The 12,645-nt window shown below is 51.0% G+C and overlaps 1 protein-coding gene across 1 annotated transcript in view; it reads right to left on the bottom strand.

The window, feature by feature from the left end:
- Window positions 1-1,325: 1,325 nt before the first annotated feature.
- Window positions 1,326-12,645, bottom strand: part of LPCAT4 (lysophosphatidylcholine acyltransferase 4) — a 30,703-nt gene continuing 19,383 nt past the window's right edge. Inside the window, exons 4-14 of the mRNA XM_084806147.1 lie at window positions 12,352-12,464; window positions 12,183-12,243; window positions 11,446-11,504; window positions 10,732-10,766; window positions 10,538-10,592; window positions 10,001-10,083; window positions 7,970-8,095; window positions 6,089-6,230; window positions 5,100-5,198; window positions 2,800-2,959; window positions 1,326-1,965 (exon numbers count right to left, since the gene is read on the bottom strand). Of these exons, the coding sequence (XP_084662273.1) occupies window positions 1,808-1,965; window positions 2,800-2,959; window positions 5,100-5,198; window positions 6,089-6,230; window positions 7,970-8,095; window positions 10,001-10,083; window positions 10,538-10,592; window positions 10,732-10,766; window positions 11,446-11,504; window positions 12,183-12,243; window positions 12,352-12,464 (1,091 nt within the window). The 3' untranslated portion in view covers window positions 1,326-1,807. The remainder of the gene's footprint in view (window positions 1,966-2,799; window positions 2,960-5,099; window positions 5,199-6,088; window positions 6,231-7,969; window positions 8,096-10,000; window positions 10,084-10,537; window positions 10,593-10,731; window positions 10,767-11,445; window positions 11,505-12,182; window positions 12,244-12,351; window positions 12,465-12,645) is intronic.

Below are 12,645 nucleotides of genomic sequence, written 5' to 3'. Positions count from 1 at the left end.
ACACATAGGATGTGTCGTCCCAGCATTTCTGCCTTCCCCGTCCCAGATCACCCTGTTTTGGCCACTCCATGTTCTTCTTCGGAGTGTGGGGCCGTTGCAGGCAGCGCAGAAGGGACAGGTCAGTTCTCTGGGAATCGACCTCGGTGCACAGGCTCCAAGGTCGGTTTCCGGGAAACCCGCATATCCTATGGCCGTCAAGCCACTGACTAGCGACCATAGGATTGGTCCCATAAAGAAGCAGGGTGGGCAGTCATTTTGTCGCTACTATTGCTAAACGATCAGGAGTCAGAAATCTTTAATCTACTACATCTCACCCAGAGATCTGCCAGTACACCCACTACCTTCTGCCCATCCCTGGCTTATAGTATCCTCACAGTGGGCATTAGAGTTGTGGTGGTGGTGGGGAGTGGATGTGTGCTATGAGGGTAAATGAACTCCCCTGCCTGAACTAGATGGGAAGGTTTCAAGAGAAAGGAAAGGAAACATCATACTTTCCCCCTTTTCCATTCTCCTGAATCCTCCCCAACCCCCAGATATATAGTAATAAAGCACTCAGGTTCAGGGCTGACAACCAACCACAAATTCGAGCTCTTCAGCACTAACATAGCACAGCCAAGGAAGGTTTCAGGAGGGTGGAAAAGGGCTTCGTTTTCCTTCCCCATGTGTGAGTCCCGAATAGAGCTACAAGGCTCCTGTTTTAGGCTAGCTGGAGCCCAGAGTAGAAGCACTCTGGTGAGGGGGCAGGAATACAATGCAACATTTTGCTCATGGCTGGCATCAAGCACAGGCATGGTTGCGTACCTGCCAAGGGCCCACGCCCCAGCAAGGGCCCACTGACAAGAGTGCTCTGGGCTTGCTCCTCCTCTTCAGCATTGCAACCTCCTTGTTCACCTGCTTCTGGCTCTGGCCCAGACAACAGTGGTGGTGAGGAAGAGGAATAGCAGATGCCCCTGCCTGCTTGCTCGCAGGCTCTCTACCCGTCCAGCAAGCAAGTGGTAGCAATGATGAGAAAGAGGAAGAGGAGCGAGAGCAGGTGGCGACAATGACACTGAAAAGATAGACTTGCTGAGGGAGGGGGCCCATGGAGGGTGTCTTGCCCAAGAGCCCTCAAAACACTGGAGCCGCACTGGTTTTGCTCCCCCTTCCACTTCTCTGATGGTCCAGTTAAGTGCAATCTTCTTGCACAAAATATATGTGCAAAACGTGTTTGAAATAAAGCCTTGAAGTTCAAGGAACGGTCTTTGTCTCGTGGCCACCACCCTCTGAGACACCCGTTTTCCAATGGTCCATTAAGTGCCTTTAAAAACACACACACACCAGGAACTGCCATTGTTTTAAAACTTAATACATATATCTTTTTTTATTATAGAGATATAGATATTTATTTTATATATAAAATAGCACTTCTTTATATTTTACAAAACAGAAAATGAAAGAAAAAGCAACGGTATCTCATCCTTCCATTCTTCCTTCCCCTTGACAATAATAATAATAATCAAAAATCAACAACATAAAATAAATGATATAATTAAAACATAACAAAAATAAACTTTAACATAAACGGAGAGAAGCCCCAATCCCCAAAGAATTTGCGGCTGTGATTCCCCGGTTACGGTTGCCCTGAGATGGGGGTGTCTCCGCTCCCCTCTGCCTAACCACCATGGCAGCGGGGAGCGGGCAAGCGAGCAGGAGGGGCGGGGTCTTGCATGGCCAAGGGTGTGGCATGGCTGTGTGTGTGTGTGTGTGTGTGTGTGTCTGTGTGTGAGTGTGTTTTGTTGTATACACGTGGCTAAAGAGATCTGGGGTTTCAGTCTGCCTTGCTCTTGGCAGGGGCGGCAGGGACACCGTTAGCATAGGTGGGTGGGAGGCCAGGCTTGGACAGACAGCAGGCCATGGGGGGGTGCAGGTATGTGCTGAACAGGCGAGCATAGTCAGGGTGACGGAGAGAGAAATCCTGGAACTCATCTGGGTAAAAGAAAAGAGAAAAAGGGAAACATCAGTATGAGAACGATCCATGGGAGTCCCCATCAGACGCCCCGAATGTCAGAACTCGCATCAACACAGACACTACCTATATCAGTAGTAGGTAAACAGATGCCCTTCAGAGCGTTTGGACTATGACTCCCATCAGCCCCAGCCAGCAGGGCCCATGGCCAGGGATGACGGGAGTTGCAGTCCACTAGAGGGCACCAGGTTGCCTACTCCTGGTCTACTTTAACACCCTGTCTTCTTGCCTCTACCACTGCTAAGCCTGTAGTTCTCCACATTCATCCCCACCCCAATTTCTACACAGGGCTCCAAAGGACTGTGACTCCCATCAGCCCCAGCCAGCAGGGCCAATGGCCAGGGATGATGGGAGTTGTAGTCCATAACATCTAGAGGGCACAAAGTTGCCTACATTAACATCTTGGCTTCCTGCCTGTACCACTGCTATGCCTACAGTTCCCCACATTTATACGCCCCCCCATTTCTACATAGGGCTTTCTCATTTCCCCAAGCTGGCTGAAAACAACACCCCCCGCCCCCACTACACACACACACACACACACACACTCTTCATCTCACTTCTCTTTTCCATTATATGCTGAATACATTTTGAGTGCCTTTTGCTGATCTCCAGACAGGAAGGGAACAAAGGGAGACACCTCCTTCCTCAAATCCTGATATCACAAGCCCATTATTTATTACACTCACAATAAAGCTAAGGCAGCCATGTTGGCTATAAGCAAAATTATACCTACAGTAACCTTCACACGTCTCCCCATTTTCCTCCACGCCCCTGCTTATCAGAGCTCTCACCAAGGGTCAGTCCGTCCTGGCTGCGGTCCCCGGCACAGAGCCGGCTATAGAGTTCAGCCCCATCTGCCCCTGGCGTCCCCAGCAGGAGGCGCAAAATGGCGCAGAAGCCATCCTGGTGCAGCCGGTGGTCCCCTGTCCCAGCATCCACCTCTGAGAATAGCTGGTAGAATGGAGGTTGTGTGCATATGTAAGAGAGAAATATGGATATGAGCTCAAAATACAGCGTTGGACATAACTGGCTTGCAGAACCTACACCTTCCCCACTAAGGCGAGGCTCACAGCTCCACCCCCTTTCAACCTTTGGTCCCGTCCATTCTGCTCCACCTCTTGCATTCTATAGCCCAGGGTGCCAAGCCTCGTTTGGCCCAAGAGCTGAATTCAATTTCAGAGAACATAAGAATGCAAGAAGAGCCCTGCTGGGTCAGACCAGGGTCCATCTAGTCCAGCATTCTGTTCACACAGTGGCCAACCAGCTGTCGACCAGGAACCCACAAGCAGGGCATGAGCGCAACAGCACCCTCCCACCCATGTTCCCCAGCTATTGGTGTACATAGGCTCACTGCCTCTGGTACTGGAGATAGCACAGAGCCATCAAGACTAGTAGCTATCGATAGCCTTTTCCTCCAGGAATTTGTCCAAGCTCACCAGGGGTACATTCCAGTGGTGGGCTTGGCTGAAGGCAAAAGGGACCAGGGCCAAAATACCCCAAATGTCAGCTTATTTTAGCTTAAAGCTCTTCCTACTGGTAAGTAACCCTTAGGAGAGGCATTTCAACCTTTTAGAATGGGGGGAATCATGCAAAAGCCGGAAAACAGCAAAACAATTGGTGGAAGGACTGGACAGGAACACAGGCAGGCCTGATTTGGCCCACGGGCCTGAGGTTTTCACCCCTTCTAAAGCTGACCTAGACCAATACCCACAGTCTCACCTTCCACAGCTCAGATTAGTCTATCCCTCCAACCTTTCTATGTTCAAAACCGCTCTCACAGTTCTCAAGTCCTTATTGGCAGAAGCTGTTCATTCACACCATCATTTCTCTTGGGCTAACAATAGCTCACTTCATGCCAACTTCTTTGTTTATGTTCAAGGGATGGACTGGAAACTAGGGATGGGGGAGAATTCCGCAGAGCCGGCCGCCTGCTCCGCGTCCCTGGCAAATGTCGATACGGCCGGCAGCCATTGCCATGCCATATCGCTGTAAGTCAGTTTCTGGACGCAAATGGCGTAGTGGGCACCATTTGCGGCCATAAAGCTGGTAGATTAGCCTAAATCCAGCCTTTACGGCCGCAAATGGCGTAGTGGACGCCATTTGTGTCCCTGTTTTTTGCTGTGATAGGCGTAGCCTATCGCATGAACAGGGACGCAAATGGTGTAGTGGACGCCATTTGCAGCCGTAAAGCTGGTAGATTACTCTAAATGCAGCCATAAATGGCTGCATTTAGGCTAATCTGCCAGCTTTTTGGCCGCAAATGGTGCCCACTACGCCATTTGCGTCCGGAGACTTACTTACAGCGATATAGCATGGCAATGGGTGCCGGCCATATCGACATTCACCAGTGAAGCAGAGCTGGCGGCCGGCTCCGCAGGATCGAGGCAGAGCGGAGCCGGCCTGGACGGATTCTGTGGGGGAGGAACGGATCGCTTCCCCTCCCGCGGACACCGTCGCGGAATGGATGGTGAGTGATCCGCCCACTCCTACTGGAAACTGAACAGCCTTGAGAGGGAGTCAAGGACCGGTGGGGAAGACCGGGGGCTCCTGGTTCATTGCTCTTTCATCAAGCACACTGGAATTCATATTTGTCTGAAAATATTTCCTCCCCACAACCACCCAAAACACATGTCCAAGTTCCTGGCAACTTCACTGCAAGTGCCATTTCACCCCTAAAGACCAAACTGGCCCACATTAGGCTCTCAGTGGAGACCCAGGTCTCTGTCAAACTTTTCAAAAACCAGCACGGGGATGGTACAATTCAGAGGGAAAAGCGGTGACTAGAGGGGGTGCTTAACCCTTCCCCCACCTGCCCTGCACTCCTTTCCCCAGCTGCTGTTCCCCAACAAAAATTCCCAGATGCGTATTTGCAGCTAGGAGAAAAACAGCTGGGGGAGAAGACGTGGAAAGGGGTTTGCAGGGTATCTGACCCCCACCTGCCATCCTGCCCCTCGAAATCAAACCCTGCCCCTCGCCATTTAAGATGCTTAAAGGAGACCTGGGCTTCCAGACCAAGGTCTCTGCTAGATATCTAGCTGGACTTCCTGAAGGTCCATTCTCTTTGCCCATCACATACAACCACGGCAGGTACCTCGAAGGCACGACGCGTCAGTTCCTGTGGGTCACACTTGTCCTCCAGAGCTTCCAGTGCCAAGCCCACTTCCCGAGAGTCTATATTGCCTTCAGCATCCTGAAAATAGATGCAACAAGGAAGAGAGGATTGATTCCATTGGAGTCCTACCTCAGACTGAGCCGGATGCTCTTCTAAGTCACTTATTACCTCAAAAATAGTAATTTTGGGGTGGGGTGGAATAACCTTTAATACTAACTTTTTTCAAAGCTGTTCAGAGCCATCGTTTCCCCCCTTCGCTCCTGCTTTACTGTTATTTTTCTCTCTCTCTTTCCCTCTAAAGGAGCTATCCAAGGTGCCTTACCTATTCTGGGGATAGGGTTCAGCACCTTGGATAGATCCTTTAGAGTTCTGGCTGGTTCTCACTAAAACCCAGAATGGATTCACAGCCCCACTGAAATTAGAGCCACCAGCCTCCGCTGTGTGACACTGCATAATCCATCAGATTTGGCTAGGTGCAGAGAAGACTAAGGGCAAATGAAGCCGACAGAGTAATGGCAGTATTTCCTATGCTAGTCACATGAGCAATCTTAGCCAATCAGGGAGCACTTTAACAATCAAACATTTTTGCAGACTTTTTTTAGCATCCCCTCACAGCACAACCCCCCCCCCCCTGCAATTTTGGGCAATACTTATTTATGACATGTCTATACCAATAGCCAAAGCTCTCTTTCTACAGCTTTCTAATGGTCACATGGACAATCCTAGCCAATTGGGGAACACTCTAACAACTGAGCATTTTTGCAGCAACCCCTATCCCACTTTGGACAACGCTGCCCACAATGGTCTCACAAGCAATCCTAGCCAACTGGGGAACACTTTAACAATCGAACATTTTTGAAACGCTTTTGCAGCAACCACTGGATTTTTGTAACAATTTTTTTTAAAAAATCTTCCAGTGCAGCCCTGTTTATTCTCTGAATTTTACAAGCCCTCCTACTCCAGTTTACCTGTTGGAAATAGATGCGGAGCCCTTCGACAACCTCTGGGCAGTCCACCCCCAGCCAATGAGCCAGCTCTGTTGCCCCTAGCCGTCCTGATGTGCCAACAGGCAGTGAATCCAGCCAGCACCGGGTTCCCCCTGCTAGGCACCTGCAGAAAGAAGTAATTGCCAAGGTGAAAAGGAGCAAGATGTTCACATTTATTTTGCCTCTCTCCTTTTTGGATTTTCCCCAATGTTTCACTGTGGTGATTTTTAAAAAACAAACAAACCCTGGTTCCTGTGTGATGCAGTTGCACAGGCGTTATTAGCAACTGTGGAAGGGTTCATGAACTCGATCCAGACTTTCCAAAGGAACTGGATACCGTTTATCAATTACCCGAATAGGCTTGGGCCAGGTGACTGAGTGACCTTTGAGAGACTACATGTGTGTTAAGTTGAAGTATTGTAATTGGTTGGAATGATTGTATTGGAGAACAACAATAAAAATTATATACTTAAAAAGCAAAAGCTATGGAAATGGACGAGAATGGTGTCTTTTATACCTACGGTGTGTGGAGATTGAAGGGAAAGGTGGACGGCACCAGAAAAAGGTGCCATCTGATGTTGGTGGCTATGTGGCTCTTTCTGTAGCCCCATGAACGTACTCTCCTCCCCAACACTCAGTAGCTGTTGGCAGCCCCGATTTCGGTGGGGCTGTGAATCCATTCTGGGTTTCAGTCAGAACCAGGCAGAGCTCTCAAGGAGCTATCCAAAGTGCTGAACCCTATCCCCAAAACGAGTTCAGCGCCTTGGATAGCTCATTTAGAGTTCTGGCTTGTTCTGACTGAAACCCAAAATAGACTCACAGCCCCACCGAAATCGGAGCCACCAGCCTCCACTCAATTTACTGGCTAATGCCTGGGACTTATGTTCTATTGCAGGTGGGAGAACATTGCTGGTCACACACACCCCTCCATTCCTCCTTATGATGCTGCCTGAGGTTGCAGGTTCATCTGATCCACCACTGCATATTCCGAGGGGTAGTAGCTCTCTACCATTTCAGGCAGGAGTCTTTCTGAGCCCTGCAACTTGACCCATTCAACAGGAAACTCCAGGAATTGAACCTGGGACCTCCTGCATGCAAAGCATGTGCTCTGCAACCGAGCCATGGCACTTTTCTTTTTTTCCCTACCCCCTGCCCCATGCTGATCCCATGTATCTAGTCTCCCAAGTGCTGGCCTACCAATGGCTACTAGTCAAGATGGCTATATATGCAGCCGTCTAGGTTTTGGAGGCAGTAAGCCTCTCAGCACCATTTGCCAGGGAGCAGCAATGGGAAAAGGGCTGTCACCTGCTGTGACATCTGGCTGGGCACTGTGGAAATGGGATGCTGAATTAGATGGAGCTGCTGGTTCGATCCAGTAGGGCTCTTTCAGTGTCCTTATAGCAGGGGTCCAGAACCTCTGGCCTCTGGGGCAAATCCAGCCTGCCTGGGGTCCCAATCAGGCTCTTTGGGGATTCCCATGGCAATGACCCTTCCACTGGCCCAGCCCACTTTCTCCTAACCATTGCCAACTGGGTGGTTTCCCAGCCTTTGTGCAGGTTTCTCCTCCCTCATTCTACAAGTTGAAATGCCTCTTCTAAGGCTTAGTTATAGGCAGGAAGAGCTTTCAGCTACAATGTGCTGGTATGTTTTGTGTTTTTGGCCCTACCCACTTTGCAGTTGGCCCGGCCCACCCCTGGAATGTGGCTCCCGAGAGCTTCTCTGACATGGGATTCAGCCCTTGGGCTGAAAGAGGTTCCGCACCCCCGCCCACCCCTGGAATGAGGCCCCCCGAGAGCTTCTCCGACATGGGATTCGGCCCTCAGGCTGAAAGAAGTTCCATATTCCTGCCCGATGGCCTCTAACCTGGTCTTTCGGAGCACTTTGCCCAATTCCCAGAGGCGTGGCTCCAGTGCCACCCTCAGGCGCCCCACCATGGTGACTGGAAGGTTGCCCACAAACTCACATTCTGTGGCAGGAATCCCCAGGGCCCTGGTGGAAGGAGGAGAGCGGCACGGGAGGGGAGAGAAGGAGACAAAGAGACTTCAGTGGCAAAGCGAGAGTAAACAAACCAGAGGAGAAATTTCCCAGCAACTTACATCAGGGACAAACATAACTTTAATGAGCTTCCGCCACGCATTAAAAATGTGGTTGTTCAGGCAGGCATTTGGGGTGGGTTGTCAGGGTGGAAACTGAGCCCATAGAGCCCCAGAGCAGTTCTGATTCTGAGGAAGAACAGCAATCTGTGGGAGAGGAGCTCACTCATCTCTCACAGGCACAGCAGCTGGCAGAGATTCCTCCTGCCAGCATTCCTGAGAGAGATAGTGACCCTGGCAGTGAGAGAGCAGAGGACGGGGGCTTGCTGGATGCTCGGCGCAGACGCAGGCAGTGGCGCCAGATGGAGGGTGCCGAAAGGAGGCACTCTGCTCGTTTGGTGCTCAAACAACAGTCATGTCCCTAGGACCCAAGGGTAAGAGGGAGGGTCTCTCCATAGCCCATAAGTTCAGAGTCTTCCCGTGCTTCTCCTTCAAACAGGGACCAACTGCCTTACCTGGAGTTTAGGCTACTCTGCTATCTACCCCAGTGCAGTTCCTTGCTTAGTCGCTAGTGATTAGTATCTGTAAGAGTCATTAAGTAATAAAGGAATAAAGCCTTGGAAAGAATCCTCGTCATCTCTGTCTTGGGTTGGCTATTGGAGGGGACTGTAAGAGGAAGCTAGGGCGCTCCTGACATGGGTTAGGTTATTTTTAGAAATATGATGTTATAAAGTAGAATTTTATTGTTTTAAAATTATATTACTGTACATCGCCCAGAGTGGCTGGGTGACCGGCCAGATGGGCGATTAAGAAATTCAATAAATAAGAAAATCAATTCAATAAATAATTACAGCTACACTTCCCATGCGCAAACAGCCTGATCCTCTTTTCTTAATATTTTCCCCTCCGTTTCTAGACCTCGGTTCAGGGACCCAAACTAGCAGCCTGGAGGTCCGAGTCTGTGATACAGCCCGCTGAGCCATCGTGGACAAGTGTGTTTGAGCTCGAGCGCCCTCTGCAGATGCAGAAGGGAACTGAAGTATGCAACACCGGCCCTGCGACTGGGAGGCAGTGTGAAGCCTCCCTATTGGCTGGGTCTGCTATAAATTCCAGGCGCTGCCTGGCCTTCTCCTTTTGGCTAGTCTGCACATCTGCTTCCTGTTGCTCCCGCTTTAGCTCCTCCAGTTTCCCCCTCAAGCCACCTTCCAGGTCAACAGAAACTCATAGCCCCGGCCTGGTTCTGGCACCTTTCAACCTGATGCCGAGAGGTTTTCACGCTCCAGGCAGAATGGAAGTGGAGGCCTTTCGACCTTGACTGTGGGCCCTGTAGCATGGGAAGCACCCTTGATATCGGGGCTGGGTTTCAACAGGGCCTTGAGCAAGATGCCCTCAGTGTGCCCCTCTCTTCCTCGCCACCGCTGCCTCCCACCCGCTTGGCCTCTCCCTCTGGGCCAAATCCACTGCGCCAGAGGGAGAGGAGGGGGGAACACAGAGAGCTGCTCCGTCGGCTCACGCTATCGCCACATGCCCTCTGATGGCAGACAGGCGGGCAGCAACAATGAAGAGAAAAGCAGTAATGCTGCCGGGGGGGGGGGGGCTTGCTGGAACATGGGCATCAGCAGTGCCTAACAGTGCTGACCACAGCTGCGAACTCAGCTTGATGGGCTCAGTCTGGTGCAGATGGGCACCAGGGCCTGGCCCTTTTGCATGGGCCTGCCCACTACAACCCCTCCTTCCCATCTATCTTCACATTTCCCAGAGTCCTGCAACTTTCCTTGTAGTCCTCAGCCCCCCTCCAACTCCCCGCTCCCCGCCAAAATCCCTCACCCCCACCCATGAACACCCTCCATTTTCCACTCACTTGGCCATCACTTTCTGGACGTTGTTAGCATAGAGTGTGGGGTTCACGGCCTCTTCAGCACTGGGCTGATAAACTGGGAGGAACTGAAAATGACAGGAAGCATTAAGCGTGAGATCCGGGAGGGGCGGCTTGTTGTAGGCCTAAGCCTTCCCTGAACCTGATGCCCTCCAGATGTTTTGGACTACAGCTCCCAGGTTTCCTGACCTTTGTCCATGCTGGCTGAGGCTGATGGGAATTGAAGTCCACAACATTTGGAGATCACCAGGTTGTGGGAGGCTGAGTTATATCATGTGCGGAGCAAGGAGGGAGGCTGAGATGCAGCTACAGACCTCCAAGGAAAGTGGAGCAGGCGGCTAGTGGAAATCTGAAATTGGAATGTGTGTGGGTCATGAATCTAAATCCTGCAAAGTTTGAATAGCTTGGTACTTGGAATCAGGAAGTGTAGCAGTACAGGGCTCAGTAGAGGGAGTTGTGGTGCAAAAAAGACCCCCCCACACACACACACACACCCCAAAATGAGCTTCTTCTTCTTTTTACCTCCACTTCCACAGTAGTGCAGGGTTGAGATGCCGTTAACCAGATGACTTCTAACCTGAAAAGGATAAATGGAGGGTCACACTCTGGCTACAGACGCAGTCTCCCCTGGTCTGCAGAATGAGCACATCCACCCCCAGAATCAACGCACACAGCCCCCGGCTGCTAATTCCCCCATCCCGCTGCCAGTAACTCACACTCCAGGTCCTCTCCATGCCCAGGTTGTTGAATCCTGCAAAGAAAGAGACACGTTATTATATTTAGGGGGCCTGTGCGGTCCCCAGTGCAGGCGCTAACCTGTGTGTGTGTGGAGAAGGTAGCCGAATGGCGCCTTTAGCTGCCTCTCCATCCCCTTTCTTAGGAACCTCAGAAGCTGTCTTAGGTGGAGTCAGACCAAGACTTCCTACGCTAGGGGTGCTGAACCTATTTCAGGTCGAGGAACAAATTCACTTTCAGAGAAGCTACACGTTACAGTAGTGGGCGGAGCTGAAAGCAAAAGGGGCCAGTAACTAAACTAACAGGGGCAGGGGCAAAATTAAGAGCTTGAAGCTCTTACGCCAGTAACTGAACCTTCGAAGCGGCATGTCATCCTTTTAGAATGGGGCAAGAACTCCACAAAAGCCGGGAAACCATTCAGTAATGGGGGGAGGGGTGGGGCCAGAAGAAGATCCTCTGGCCATCCGGGGAGCCCCAGAAGGCTGGGATGGAGCTCTAGGCTGGTCGAATTTGGCCCCTGGTCCTAAGGTTCTCCATCCTTGGCCTTGCACTGACTGGCAGCGGCTCTCCAGGGTTTCAGGAATCTTTCACAGCCCTGACTGAGATGCTGAGGATTGAACCTGGGACCTTTTGCATGCAAAGCATGCACTCCGCTGCTGAGCTATGGCCCACTCCTACCGTTCTTGTAGACTCACCAGAGAGTTGGGGTATCGAATGAGGACCGGCTGAACGGGGACACCAGATATGAAGGCACCTGTGAATAGGGAACGCACATCCTCAAGATTTGCTCAAGCATTCCATGGCTGCTGAAGGTGAATCCAGGCTGTGTACAGACCTATGTAGCTTTAGGGCTGAGCCCACTGTGGAAAGATACTCACAGTCTTTTTGTCTGTTCTTCCAGTTGTTGGCAGAAACTGGATTTGTGTCGGGCTAACTGGTGGGCGGCTTGTGTCCATCACAAAGGGTTGTTCCCTCCTTCTCAGAGCATGCTATGCACAGCGCTAATTGGCTGGCCCCTTGTGTCAGTCGCAAAGGGCTGCCCCCTCCTTCGCAGAGCGGGGCTGTGCAAAGTGCTGATTGCCCGGCCATTATGTCAGTCACAAAACCAATTTCCTCCACTCTCTGAACAGTTTTTGAAGTGTTTAAAAAGCAGCATTAAACACACACCCCATTAAAAAAAATATAAACGTATTAGGTACTTGAAGAACATTTTCAAGATGAGGGGAAAAGTGGGGAGCCAACTTAAAGCATAAGGAGAAAGAGGGAAAAGGGGAAACTGTCTTTACAGCAATGAAGGTGGTGGGGAAGTGAGTTGGGAGGAGAAGCAGAGCTCATACCTCCACCAAAAAGCCCTCCCACCAGTTCAGTTCACAGGTAAATCTGTACACCCTGCCCCACACCCTCCATATGTCCAGACTTGCTGTCCTCTTACCTGGTTTAAACTTGAGTAAGGCTTTTTTGTTTGAGCAGGTTCCCTCTGGGAAAAAAAGGACCTGGCAAGGAGAGAAGGGAAATAAAGGAAAGAGGATGAGGGGGAACTCAAGACCTCAAATAGCCAACCTGAATTGACCCAATAGTTTGCGGGTTCCCACAGATCTTACCTGCGGCCATTTTCCCTGGGAAGTGGCCCGTTTCTTCACTTCCTCCACCACCTTCTTGCGAGAGGCCGGGTCATGGCGGGAGACCAAGATGGCCTGGTTGAACCTCAGCAGGGCTGGAGGGGATGGACAAGACACGGAGGTGGGAAAGGGAAGCGTGGAGAATCATATGAGAGTTTCTGAGTCATCGCTGCCCATCCGCGGCTAGCCTAAGAAACTTTTCCCTAAATCTGAAATACGGCACTTGTTTTGCACCTTTGAGCACTGGAAGGAGCACTTCCTAGGAACGTTAAGGGG

The sequence above is a fragment of the Heloderma suspectum genome, chromosome 6 (genome assembly GCF_057233095.1).
Source record: "Heloderma suspectum isolate Gila_16-S chromosome 6, 16-S_ref, whole genome shotgun sequence".
In the NCBI taxonomy this organism is placed as follows: domain Eukaryota; kingdom Metazoa; phylum Chordata; class Lepidosauria; order Squamata; family Helodermatidae; genus Heloderma; species Heloderma suspectum.
The sequence above is the reverse complement of the archived record's forward strand: the minus strand, read 5'-3'. Positions and strand labels throughout refer to the sequence as shown.